The 12,545-nt window shown below is 34.3% G+C and overlaps 1 protein-coding gene across 2 annotated transcripts; it reads right to left on the bottom strand.

The window, feature by feature from the left end:
- On the bottom strand, positions 1,454-4,725 carry LOC107628423 (DNA replication complex GINS protein SLD5). 2 transcript variants are annotated; one of them, XM_016331100.2, is made up of 6 exons: positions 4,361-4,725; positions 3,886-3,945; positions 3,321-3,403; positions 3,124-3,233; positions 1,950-2,040; positions 1,454-1,860 (listed from the first exon to the last, which is right to left on the bottom strand). In XM_016331100.2, exons 1-6 carry the CDS (start codon positions 4,535-4,537, stop codon positions 1,764-1,766), a joined length of 618 nt encoding a protein of 205 aa, XP_016186586.1. In that variant the 5' UTR covers positions 4,538-4,725; the 3' UTR covers positions 1,454-1,763. The 2 variants fall into 2 exon arrangements, with proteins under 2 accessions (XP_016186586.1, XP_016186585.1); XM_016331099.2 differs by having other exon boundaries at positions 3,886-4,008; positions 4,361-4,719.

Raw genomic sequence — 12,545 nt, forward strand, 5'->3', positions numbered from 1 at the left:
AAATTTCTTCTTAGTAGAATTATATACAGATATCAAATTGACATATGTGCCCTCAAGCACTTTCCACTTAATAATTGCACTTTCCACATGATAATTTTTAAGAAGGTGCCGAAGAAATGTATGGACTAGATTGGACTAGAGGACACATAAATTTTGATTTTAAAAAAAAAATTGTGGTGAATGATGTACTTGCATAAATATCAATATGATCCATGAATCAAATAAGGAAATCGAAATTCTATTTAGGCTTGACTAGTTCACATGGCTGCTGGGTAAGGATTTTATATCATGAAAATTATATGATGAAAATTATATGATTTCTAATACAAGGCAAGCAAGAAGGTGAAGAAGCACATAAGAGCTTACCTTGCACTACACTACCATCTATTTATTCATTTATTAACAACAGATATTGAATAAGATTTTAGGCCGTCATGGTTTATAAAGGTAAGACACTGAGATATAATTTTAAAGACAAAAAATTGTATTTAATAAATAAGATATGGACAAAAATATTGTGTCTTAGGATATTGAATTAATATATTTTGTGTTCTTTCTAATAAAAAAGACACAGCAACACTAAACAGAGATATAATTTTTTTTTATTTTTTTATTATTATTATTATCAATGCACATGGTAATTTATATTTTCAAAACTAAATGCAACTCTAAATTCTTCTATCGGAGAGAATATTTTAAAAAAGAACACCATCAACACAGCTAACAAACCATAAGAACCTCACAAATTTAATGTTTGTCTCTTTAGTTTCTATTTCTTAATCTTTATCTCTCAGTTTTAATCTTTTTTCTAAACCCAACTCAACAGTCCTCAATGTTAAGTTGTTAACACTTGCCAAACACTAGCAATCACCTAAAACAATATGTAGTAATGAGCAGGATAAAGACAACTAAGAAATTTGCCGTAAATATAAATGTATCATATTTTAAGCAAAACAATATGCAACCAAAGTTTTTACTAGAATTTTATTGCCTGAAGCCTGAATTATATGACAAGATAATCTTTAGAGAATTTAAATAAATTCCACCATTTTATATCATTCGATTGCCCTGACAATTTCAGGCAAATATCCTAATTACAAAAATGTTCACAATCTATAAAATTAAATATGCACTATCTATCTCCAAAACTACATAGATTCAGTTATTTCAAGGTTAATCGACACCAAATTGAAACTTCGAAAAATAAAAGCCTACAAAAAAAAAAAATAAATCCTCTTAATTTTTTTCTTTCAATTAATGTCGTCAAGTGTGATTTTTATCATCTAACATCTATTTTTACATATTTTTTCTTAGTTTTACTTAAAGAGTATATGGTGAGATACCACACTTTAGCATATATCAATTGAGAAAAAAATTTGAAAAGATCTATTTCTCCTAAAAAGTTATTTAAAACTCAAAGAATGAGTATGTTATATAAGAAATACTTGCATGATTTGAAGTACATTTAATACGAACTTCAAGAACATTTACAGATACTCATTCTTAATTTTTTTTTTAAATATAACTTTCAAATATTATAAATGAAAATAAGTTGCTATAAATGTTCATGGAGCACACAGTCAAACTTCAAGCTTCCTTCAGGAGCCTTGTTGAATTCAACCAGGTACAATGTACAATTAAAGTCCGGATTTTCTTCTCTTCCTCAAGGTGTCATAGAATCAGCTCCATAAAGTCAAGTCTTGGTAGGAGACAATTGATCAACAACGGGGAATTTCATGAACATCAATATCCAAAGTTTTCATTCAGAGAAGATCAATTTTCCCACTCTCCACAAGTGGCTTTATTGATTTGTAACATATGAAGTAAAGGACACCCGGCTCCATCTCAAAGAGCTTCGACCTGCCACCGAATCAGACAATTAGAACAATTTGGTTAACCTTTTCCTAAGCAGGGAGAAATAAAAAGTCATGAAAGGGTAAGAGAATTGCCTGTCATCAACAGGTCCATCTTCAAGTTGAATGCCAGAGAGATACTCTTTGCTTCTACATAAGACGAATGTGTCTAGGCGTGGTTCTGGGACTGAAAGATAGAAACGAAACAACTGAAAACTACTAACCAGTTATCATGGCAATAATGCATGGATGGTAAGAACCAAAGCAAGATTTCCAGTCTAAGACTTCAGTCAGAAAGAGAGACAAAAGAGAAATTCAAAAGGGATAAATTGCTTTTTTAAAAAAAGCAACATATTGCTTGCTTAAAATAAAATTATTTTTCTAAAAAATTGTATCCAAGCACCTTTACAATTATACAAAAATACTTTTTTCTATGAAAAGTTTTTTTTCCCCTCTTCAAAAAAGCCAATCTAAACAATATCTTCCTTTTGAGCAAGAACTGTGGGCTAAGAAAATTTGTTCCACTTCAACCATCAATGCTTTCAAGGACTGTTCTAAAGGGCCATATAGCTGGAAACATCGAAGGTAACCATTACACAAAGCCAACAGTTTGGAACCATAGGAGAAGTTCTTCTTGGTGCAAGCACTTGTTCCCTTATCAGTATCTGATTTGTGGCATTGGTCAAAGATCCAGAGGAGATGCTCTGCAGGTTCACTGCACCTCAGTCGGTGCTGAGAATCCTAAGCCATCATGTTTCAAACAATGGGACCTGGGTGGATACCACTAAATTGCAGGCTTGTTACTCTCCATCTTTTCAGCATTAATCGTTTTTTCCTAGTTACATGACAACATCACCTTGATGATAAGGTGATTCTTTAGGGAGAGAATAATGATAGGTACCTAATGGGAATTTGGCCAATTAATAACTGTAACTAATTGCTGAGTTGTCCATAGTGCTCTAATTCAGGTTTTCTCTTTCTATTATTTTCTATTTCTGAATTAGTCCAGGGATTAGTATCACAACATTTCTCCTATTTTTCTGGTTAAAATCCGTGGCATCCTATCATCCTCATACTTTGAGTTTCATGTCTTCACTACAATAAATGACAATTCTTTCGTATTATCAACCAAAACACTAACAAGGTAGAAACTTATCTCATTACAGACTCAAACTTTTCAGGCAAAGCAAATTGGAGTGCTTAACAGCCACAAAATGGTCCAAAAAATGATGAAATAACATAATAAATAACTTCTAGGATGGTAAATTACCCATGTCATCCTCTTCACTTATTACAGATTGCTTCTCAACGGATTGATAATTTTCAGGCAATTTCGAAAGAACACTCTCCTCGAGATGTTGTTTTAGGTCATCTATGCACCTGCAACACGAAGATTTGTTAGATTCAAAAACCAAAACAAGCATGGTATCAGTAAGCATATGTATGTAGATTAAAAGAGAGCCTTTCCTTGAAGCGAAATCTTTCTCCCCTTTAGATAACCTATTCCATAGCTCGTCACTTTTTCGAATGTGGAACATGTATTTTTCAATCTGAAACAAAAACATGATTACAAAAATTAAACAAAATGCATTTCTAATGAGCACAGGAGCAAGTCAAGTCTATATTCACTGCTCAATGAGTGTTCAAATATTTTAACAATCAATCTTTAGTTCTACAACTGATTATTCTCAACACCTATTATAAGTACAAGTGAAGGTTATAATTTACATAGACATCTAATTAAACATTGCCATATCAACAAGTATCTAACTTGATGCCAATGTAAAATTCTTTATACCATCAAGGCAATTAAAGTCTAATGATGGGGAATATAATATTTACTATTAAGGGATAAATATATGGTAAAAGAGAGTCGACGCAAAAAAATTGACAGAAATCAAGTTGTAGACTAACAGCTACTGCATATACTCGAGCTTGATTCCGATATAAATTTTACTGGTTCACACACACTTCATATGCTACCTAAGAAACTAATTTTGACATAACAACCATGATAATAGCACATGGTTACCTTCTGTATGCGGATCCGAAGATATGATCTCAAGAGAAAGAGGGTCCTATCCAAGTCCATCTGATATAAAGACAACGAAAGCGGGTCAGCACCACTGGTAGATTTCTCCTCCACAGTTTCCTCCTGCAAAAATGTAGCACTAAATTTTTTAAAGAACAGAAACCAAAAAATTGTTCACAAAGAAAAAAAAATATTTTTTTCCTGTTGCAATTAACTAGCAGAATTCAATCTAGTGAATATCAAAACTTTATTCACATGTTTTGAAACCCAAAATTGAAATTTACTTCAGTCAGCAACGTCTCAGGAGAAATCAAACAAAACAAAAAAGGTTTCAAATAATAGAATCCCTAATAACAACACACTTAATAAAGGTTCAAATTTCATTCAAATTGAAACAGGCATAAGCATAAGAAAACAAAGGGGGATGAAATTAGGGTTCACCGGTGTTAGAATCAAGAAAAGGAAAAAGGTTTACCATCAATTGAAGCTGTTCGGTGACGCGGCCAACGAGATCGAAATCGTAGCGGAGAATCTCGGGAGCAGCCTTCTCGCTACGCCATGCTCTCTTGAGAAGTTCGACGTCGGTGGTTGACAAGAGAGCCTCATATTCGTCCATGGTGGGCATTGATCCTTCCATGCTTGAAGAAGCCATTTCATCAAATAGCACTCTCACGGCACCGGCAAGAGCAATGAAGTAGTGATTTTTGGGTATGTTGTTGAGTGATGAGTTTGAAAATTGAAACTTTTGTTGGCGCTACCACTCCATTGCGTTGCCGCCAAAAATAAAGTGTCACCATCAGCCACGGGTAGGGAACGGTTGCCGCTAAAATAAAATAGGAAAATTGGATAAATAAGAGAGTAAATGTTTAGAGGAATGCTACTTGCTATTTAAAAGAAAAAATAAGTTAATTTACATCATTAATCATCCTTAGATTAAGATAATAGACTCATAAATAATAAATATTACAAATTTAAAAATAATTAAAGTATTATTTTATTACTTTACTAATATTGTCATTTTAAAAGATTTTTTTCTATGCATAGACATAAAATAATTATATTATGCGTGAGTGTTGTTATTTTTATTTGAATAGATTTTATTTTTATTTTATCAATTATTTTTTACAAAAATACTCTATAACTAAGTAATTTATCCTGTTATATTCACGCTCACTTCTTTTTCTTCCTCTTTACTATACTGTTGTTGCTTCTTCTTTTTCTTCTCTTTTTTTTTAGCTTTCTTTTTCGTTATCCTTGTTATCGTTACTACCATCACCACCATTGCCATCACCACCATTGCCATCGTTGTCACCTCCTCTTCCTCTTTCTTCCTTTTCATTTGAATTTCTTCTCTTTTTTTTTCCTCCATCATCATCATCATCATCGTCATCGGTGCTCTTTTCTCTCCTTCATTTTTTCGTTGCACATGTGAGATTTCAATGCAACAAAAAAAAAATAGAAAGAAGAATTTGAAAAAAAATTTAGCATTAAAGACAAGATTAATTTATATTTTTGTAGCAAAATTTTGAAATTAAAATTAAAAAATTTTGGTGTTATTTTTGTTTATAGCAAGAATTTAATCCAATAAGTGTAAACCTATATTCATTCAACTAAATAAGATTGTAATATAATACAAACATGTTTATTTAAGTTTAATATGAAAACTAAGCTAAGAAGCAATAGCTCAAATGGCCTAGTCTCCCCATACTCAATTAAGAGGTTGCGGGTTTGAGTTTCCATATCTTCGGTAAAAAAAAATGAAAATTAATGCTCCTAAAAGAAGAAGTAAGAACAACATAAAAGAAAGAAAGAAAAATATAAAGAAAGACAAAAAAAAACTAAAAACATATAGTATTAAGGAAGATATTTTGGTGTTATTTTTATTTCTAGCAAGAATTTCGTCCAATAAGTGTGAATTTATATTCATTCAACTAAATAAGATTATAATATATATGTTCATTCAAGTCTAATATGAGAAGCAATACTCCTAAAAGAAGATATAAGAGCAAAAGAAAAGAAAGAAAATAAAGAAAGAATAATAAAAAGCAAAAAAATACAACATTAAAGAAGAAATTTCTAAGTTTTTGTAACAAAATTTTGATGTTAAAATTATGAAATTTCGGTGCTATTTTTGTTTATGACAGTAATTCAATCCAATAAGTGTTAACATACATTCATTCTACTAAATAATATTTCAAAACTCCTCCTCCTCTTCTTCCTCCTCCTTTTTCTTTCACATTCTTATAATTTTTATTTCATACTCTCAGTGTTACGGTTAAGAAATTTTTGTTTAAAATTAAGAAACTTCTGTGTCACGGTCAAAAAATTTCGGTGTTATTTTCTGATAAATTCTGCATAACTCAAAACTTTTTCTCCCCTTCTTGGTTATCATCATCATCTTGTTTTAGATTCTCATAATTCTTTTGTTTTATCCTCGTAATAAGAATAAAAATAAAAAAAAATCAAAATAAAGAAGAAGACATACATAATGCTGAAAAAATACCAAAAAGATGTGGAGAAAAAGAAAAAAAATACAGTAATAGCAAATCAATAAAAAAACGACAATGATAAGAAAATATGTAAAGAAGAAAAAGAAACACGACGGAGAAGAAGAAGAAGAACACAAAGAAGAAGAAGAATGCAAAGAAGATGCGCAGAATATGAAAAGGTAGTGTGTTCACACGCGCTAATAATGAAGCTGGTTTTTGTTGGGTTTGAACCAATTTGGTTGGACTTGGTTGTCAAAAAGGCTTGGATATATAGCACCACTCTATTAAAAAAAGAGTAAACTACCATTTATACCCATGAAAGATGAAAACGCCGACATTTCTACCCATAGATGAATGAAATTGAAGTAATACCCATCAATGATGGGCTCCATGTGTCGAAACTGCCCAAGTGTTGGTCTGTCATTGACTCTGTTAGTAATCCTTCCTATGTGGCACATTACGTGATTATATATGTGGCAATTTTTTAATTTATATTAAAAATATCATAACTAAACGTTATCTACCTAGACAACTTAGCTCTAGGAATTAGAAAGGCAATTTAGATTCGCATGTTTCATAGAGTAGAGCTTAAAGCCCTAGCAGAGCTAAGCTATTCATCTTTTCTATTGATCTCTGTCAATTTTCATTCCTCATTTTCGTACGCCGTAAAGAAGGTTGGCTTTAAACGACCCCGAGCCCACGATCTTGAGTGAGTCTCTCCGCTGCAGAGGGAACAGCTATTGTAGATACATCTGAAGCTGTTCGTGGTTCATGGATCCATTTGCATGTATGTAATTTTTTTTAGGTAAACTACTTTCATTGTTCATAAGTGAGAGAGCATCTAAGGTTTGTTTTATCTCGGTGATTTGATTAGGGCTTCAGACTTTTTGTTTGATTAGTTCTGAGTTTCTATTGTTGTATTTAACTAGGTTTAAGGTTGTTGCATTAGTGATTTGCTGATTGTGTGTATATCGTAGTACAGATAACTACCGTCCTCATAACCTTGGTGATAACTGATAAGCCATAGAGGAAGGTTTGAAAAGGGTTCCGATAGGAAGTTAGCATGTCAGTGGTGAGAAAGCAGAGATAGAGAGAATGAACGTGGATACTTTGAACAAGTTCTTCATAACTAATATTTTAAAGAATATAGGGTACAATGATGTTAGTGCTTTTCACTGGCTTGAACCTGAAAAGGAGTTAGATGGTGAACTTTAGTGAGAATTGACATGGATGTTGTAAAAATGTATGAAGCTGTCATTGCTAATGGACACAGAGTTGAAGTGTATATAAAGCACCCTATAAACAGTCCGGAGTTGGCTGAAGAAAACACAGCTCCTAAATCAAAAGTTAAAATTGTGAATGTCATTAGGAGTCCAGTTAAGCGTAGATTCAAGACATATGGTAGGAGGACCCCAACACTAAAAAAAGGAAGAAAGGAATAAATAGAGTTGTGAAGAGGAATGTTCCAATGAAGTTAAATCTGGTACTTGAGGTTGAAGTTGGGCCTGGGATAAAGGCCTAGCCAACAGTAGGAGCCCAAAATGAAAAAGTTCATCCTAACACCACATGAACACAACAACTAAAATTGACCACCCAAATGCCAAATGTGACCCCTATAATCCCAAAGTTAATCTTCCATGCTCCAGAAGTGACCATCCAGCAACCACAAATACCCTCAACCCCCTCCCAACCATTGGAGAAACTTATTTTAAATAGTCATCCAACACAAATATCAAACTCCGCTGACCAAGTCCCAAATTAGCAACCAATTTCTGTAGAGTCAGTTGTTCCTACCCATGGGTAGTGACATATGTAAATGTTGAGCCCCAAGTTTGTCCACATCTATCCCAAACACTGAAGTGTTCACACAGTATATTCCCACACCTTGCTGTGAACAAGCATCACAAGATACTGCAGTCAGACTGTAGAGGCAGCACCAAATATCAACTTAGAAATTGGTGAAGGGAGTCACAAAAAGAGAAAAAGAAGGTCAATTGCAAGACTTGACCTCTACCTGATGTCCAAACCTTCATACCCAACCCTAACACAAAGAATCCTCCATCAATTTTCATCCCTATTGAAGGTGAAGAATTTTCAGATCTAGATGTAGGGTACCACTGCTATGAGTCAGAGGAGCTTAATTCCCTCCCAAGTGATGATGAAGATAGTCAGTCTGTAGCTTTCCCATATGGCAATGCAAATGCACCAGTTAAAGAGGTCAGGTTAGAGTTAGCTATGAAGTTTGAAAATCTAGATCAGTTCAAGAAAGCAGTGAGAAAGTTCAATATCAAAAAAGGGTGGACAATTAGCTAGAGCAGTAGGCGCTGTAGCGAAACTGATTGCAAAAGAGGAAAAATCGGCCACATTAAAATTACCTTCTGGGGAGGTCCGTTTGATGTCCAAAAACTGCTCAGCAACAGTCGGACAAGTGGGGAATGTTGGAAAAATCAATTTGAATATTCAATAGGAGTAATATATTCAGATTTATAGATTTTATTAATCTATTAAATTTTGAATCTATTCGAAATCCTCTATAAAGATTCTCTTTGGCCGAAGTATCTTTTTTCCAAGGATTAATTCAACAATGTGTAAGACAATCTGCTATGATGAGAACTGTCCATCGTAGATTACTGTGCTAAGAGGCCTTTTCTGCTTAGTTTTCAGATAAAGATGTAACACCCTACCACACAGAGCTTTACGCTTGAGCCGTAAAACAAAGGTAATGTGGTATTACGGCCTCTAAAATAAAAGTGTACATATAATAGCAGAAAGAATGTAATAAACTAGGAGCCTTGAAGAACAGAAGAAATAAAAGTCGCGAAATAAAAGCGCAACGCTCATAAAAATGAGTTAACTTGCATACTAAAAAACTATAGCTATCAGTTATAGGATAACAAAGTAAGAATAGAGGGCCAAAGATACAAAATAACAAGCTCCTAACTCAGCTGGCGAAGTCTAGGCTGGCTGGAGAATATTTACACACATATATATACATATCCAAAACCCAAATTTACATAAACAAAATTCTGCCTCTCTATAAGCCTCTAAGGGGATCAAAAGGAACAAGTTATGCAGAGAGAAAAACTAAGTACATATATATACAAGACTGTACAATCAAAAGGTAACCCAACAATCACTTCGCTTTAGAAATCCAAACGCCTAACGAGGTGCTCTCGACCTGCATCTGAAAAATAACAACATAGTATTAAGGATGGCATAATATATATAAAATAATTAGTAAAATAATTGATAATATTGTATCATATTTAAAATTTTACTTTAATTTATGTTATGTATGTGATGATGGTTATATAAATTTTGAAATTTAATTTTATTTATTAGATTTTAATAATTATAGGGACGGGTAGGGGCCCGCGGGGGCGGGTTAGGGTTCAACCATTTACTAACCGCGGGTAGGATCAGGGTGGGTTTTATGCGGACTATTGTAAGGCGGGGCGGGGTCGGGTAGAGCAAAAATCCGCCCTTACCTGCCCCGTTGCCGCCCCTACATAGTATGGGGTGAGAACCAAAGTTTTTCAGCATGGTAAAGGTGCGACACATATAAGATATAAGGTCCTGGGAATGCCAGAGGCAATCTTAGAACGCCGACACTCAAATTATAAAGCTTAAAGTATTAAACGGAAACCATAAAAGGTGGTTTTCTAAGAGTATCTAAGCCTAACTTAACTAAATCTTGAATATAATCTTACCGCCTTTCCTTCGTACCTCCATCTCCGACAACATATCACAGACAAATAAACAGATAAAGGCAAACACAAGAAGGTTACAAGTACTGCAGGTAGCAAATATACATTTAACATAGCAAATGCAATTAGGCACACCTAGTTAATGCACAAACAAGTAATTCAAGTAATATGCACATGATGCATGCCTGTCTTACGGCTGATGAATCTCATCTGTTGGTTATCAAGCCAACCCGAAAAGTCCGGTTTGCTAAACCTTTGGACTGTCCCTCGACGTGCATCCCCAAGAGTCTATGTATAGCTTTTTCTCAAATAATTAATATTGCTCAATGGGGGTAACATTCCCGGGAATTTATAAGCGCCCGGTCACCTTTTACGTCGTAGGGTCAACAGAGTATCGAGTTTTCGACCTGGTACACATGGTGGCAAGCCACGGTACTTTACCCAGGGAATCTCGTATCTCAGATCATTTGATTATTCAAGACAAATATCATACATAATCATTCATAACATTTCATAATTTAATTCATCACTTTCTCAGCTTTACTTCACCTCCAAGTTATCCCCACTTTCTAACTTCATCTGATTATTAGGTTTAATGCTATTATTTATGACTAAAGGAATGAAAATAGAGGTTTAGAAGTTTGAAATAGGGTATAAAACTCAGAAAATTATGTTTGCTGAAATAGGGGTCACGCGTACGCGTGGCTCACGTGTACACGTGGAAGTGTAAAAAGGCAGCTCGCGCGTGCATCCCCTTGTCACACGTACGCGTAGATGAATACTTCATATCACGTGTATGCGTGGGCCACGCGTATGCGTGGACATGCATGCTGGTCCATTATGCGTATGCATAGGGCTACTCGTGTACGCACTGTTAAAAATTCCATGCCGCGCGTACGCGTGGGCTACGCGTATGCGTGGACGTACATTTTTCCAAAAACCTGATTAGGCAGAATGCTGCAGATTTACATAATTTTTAACCAAACTTCCAACGCACATAACTTAATCATTTTAAATCATTTTTCATCCGTTCTTTGAACGGCATAAACTTCACGAACCCAATTTTTATTTAAAATAAGTTGGAAACAAATTGAGGGTCCGGAAGCCAAGTTATAGCTCACCAAAGTTTGGCCCAAAACCAAATTTTGCAAAATTTCCAAACCTCATTTTCATTCAAAAACTCCATTCTTTTCATCACCAAACCTGCATTTTTTCACTACAATTTATCCTTCCTCATCATCACAACCATCACCACAATAAACCTACTTCAAATCAACATTAATACACATATATTATTCAAATCCATCAACCAAAACTAACCAAAAATTATAGTTTACAAATCCTAGCCTTATAACACAATATGCCCTTCCTACTCATCACAACAACCACCGCAATTATCATACCTCAAATCAACAATTCACTAAATCATCAATTAAATCAACAAGCTCCAAACCAAACATATTTCTTAACAAGAATACTAAACAATAAATATACGCATGCATTCCAACTTATCCTACGGTCATCTAGCTTGAATTTTCACAGAACATTATATATTAAATGCAAGAAACCTAAACCATACCTTGGTCGATTTCCATGTATTGTCCAAGGCAACTCACCAAAATAAACACTCCCCCCCAAAGATTTAATAAAATAGCTTTTTTCAAGTTCTAATATCCACAATTTCAAACTCTAATTATTTATTCACAACCTTACCCAAGCTTCGTATAAGCAAGAGTGAACGTTTTCCTCAAACTAATTGGATCTTAAAATATCAAAGGGCAAAGAAATTCAATACCTCAACATAATTTTTCGAAAATTGGGGGAAGGAGTGGTTGAGAACAATAAAGTGAGTTACTTATGAAATTGTTCTGGTAGAAATGTAGAGCTCGACGCGGTGGTCGCGTGGCCGCAAACGGTGCAGCGATCGGAGCTCGGACAGAGGAGATACGGGGATTTGAAATCAACGTGAGGGTTTGGAAATGTTTCCGTTCTTCCCCTTCCCATGCTTGCTGTAACGTGAAAATGGAAGGAAGGGGGAAGAGTTTGGGTTCATTTAATTTTGTTTTGGGCTGGTTTGGGCCCACGGACCCGGTTCAACCGGTTCGGTCCGTTCGGTTTAATCTTGGGCCGAATTCTTTGAAATTAGTATCAAAAATCTCTTTTCGATGAGCTCTATCCTAATTTAATATAATATTCACATTTCTAATTTTTTTATTAAAAACTAATTTATTGACTAATTATTTACTAATTTAACGGGATTTACAAAAGACGTTTGTGAACGAACATATCTATAGCAAAGTGAACAATAATAAATTGGTAGAAGAGAAATGGGTTGTAGATGAGCTTGAGAATAAGATTCGAGATCAAAAAAATATGACAGTAACGCAAGCTGAGGATTTCTTCAAAAAAGAATATGATGTAATTAGGAATGAGCGAAAGGTTTATTGAGCTATGGGTAAGGAAA

Source organism: Arachis ipaensis, chromosome B02, assembly GCF_000816755.2.
Source record: "Arachis ipaensis cultivar K30076 chromosome B02, Araip1.1, whole genome shotgun sequence".
In the NCBI taxonomy this organism is placed as follows: domain Eukaryota; kingdom Viridiplantae; phylum Streptophyta; class Magnoliopsida; order Fabales; family Fabaceae; genus Arachis; species Arachis ipaensis.

Excerpts from the sequence above, each read along its gene's own strand:
- LOC107628423 (XM_016331099.2), bottom strand. The coding sequence starts at position 4,537 with ATGGCTTCTTCAAGCATGGAAGGATCAATGCCCACCATGGACGAATAT. Across the intron at positions 2,041-3,123 it reads AAGTGAAGAGGATGACATGG|TCCCAGAACCACGCCTAGAC; the intron begins GTAATTTACCAT and ends TCTATCTTTCAG. Across the intron at positions 1,861-1,949 it reads GATGGACCTGTTGATGACAG|GTCGAAGCTCTTTGAGATGG; the intron begins GCAATTCTCTTA and ends ATTCGGTGGCAG.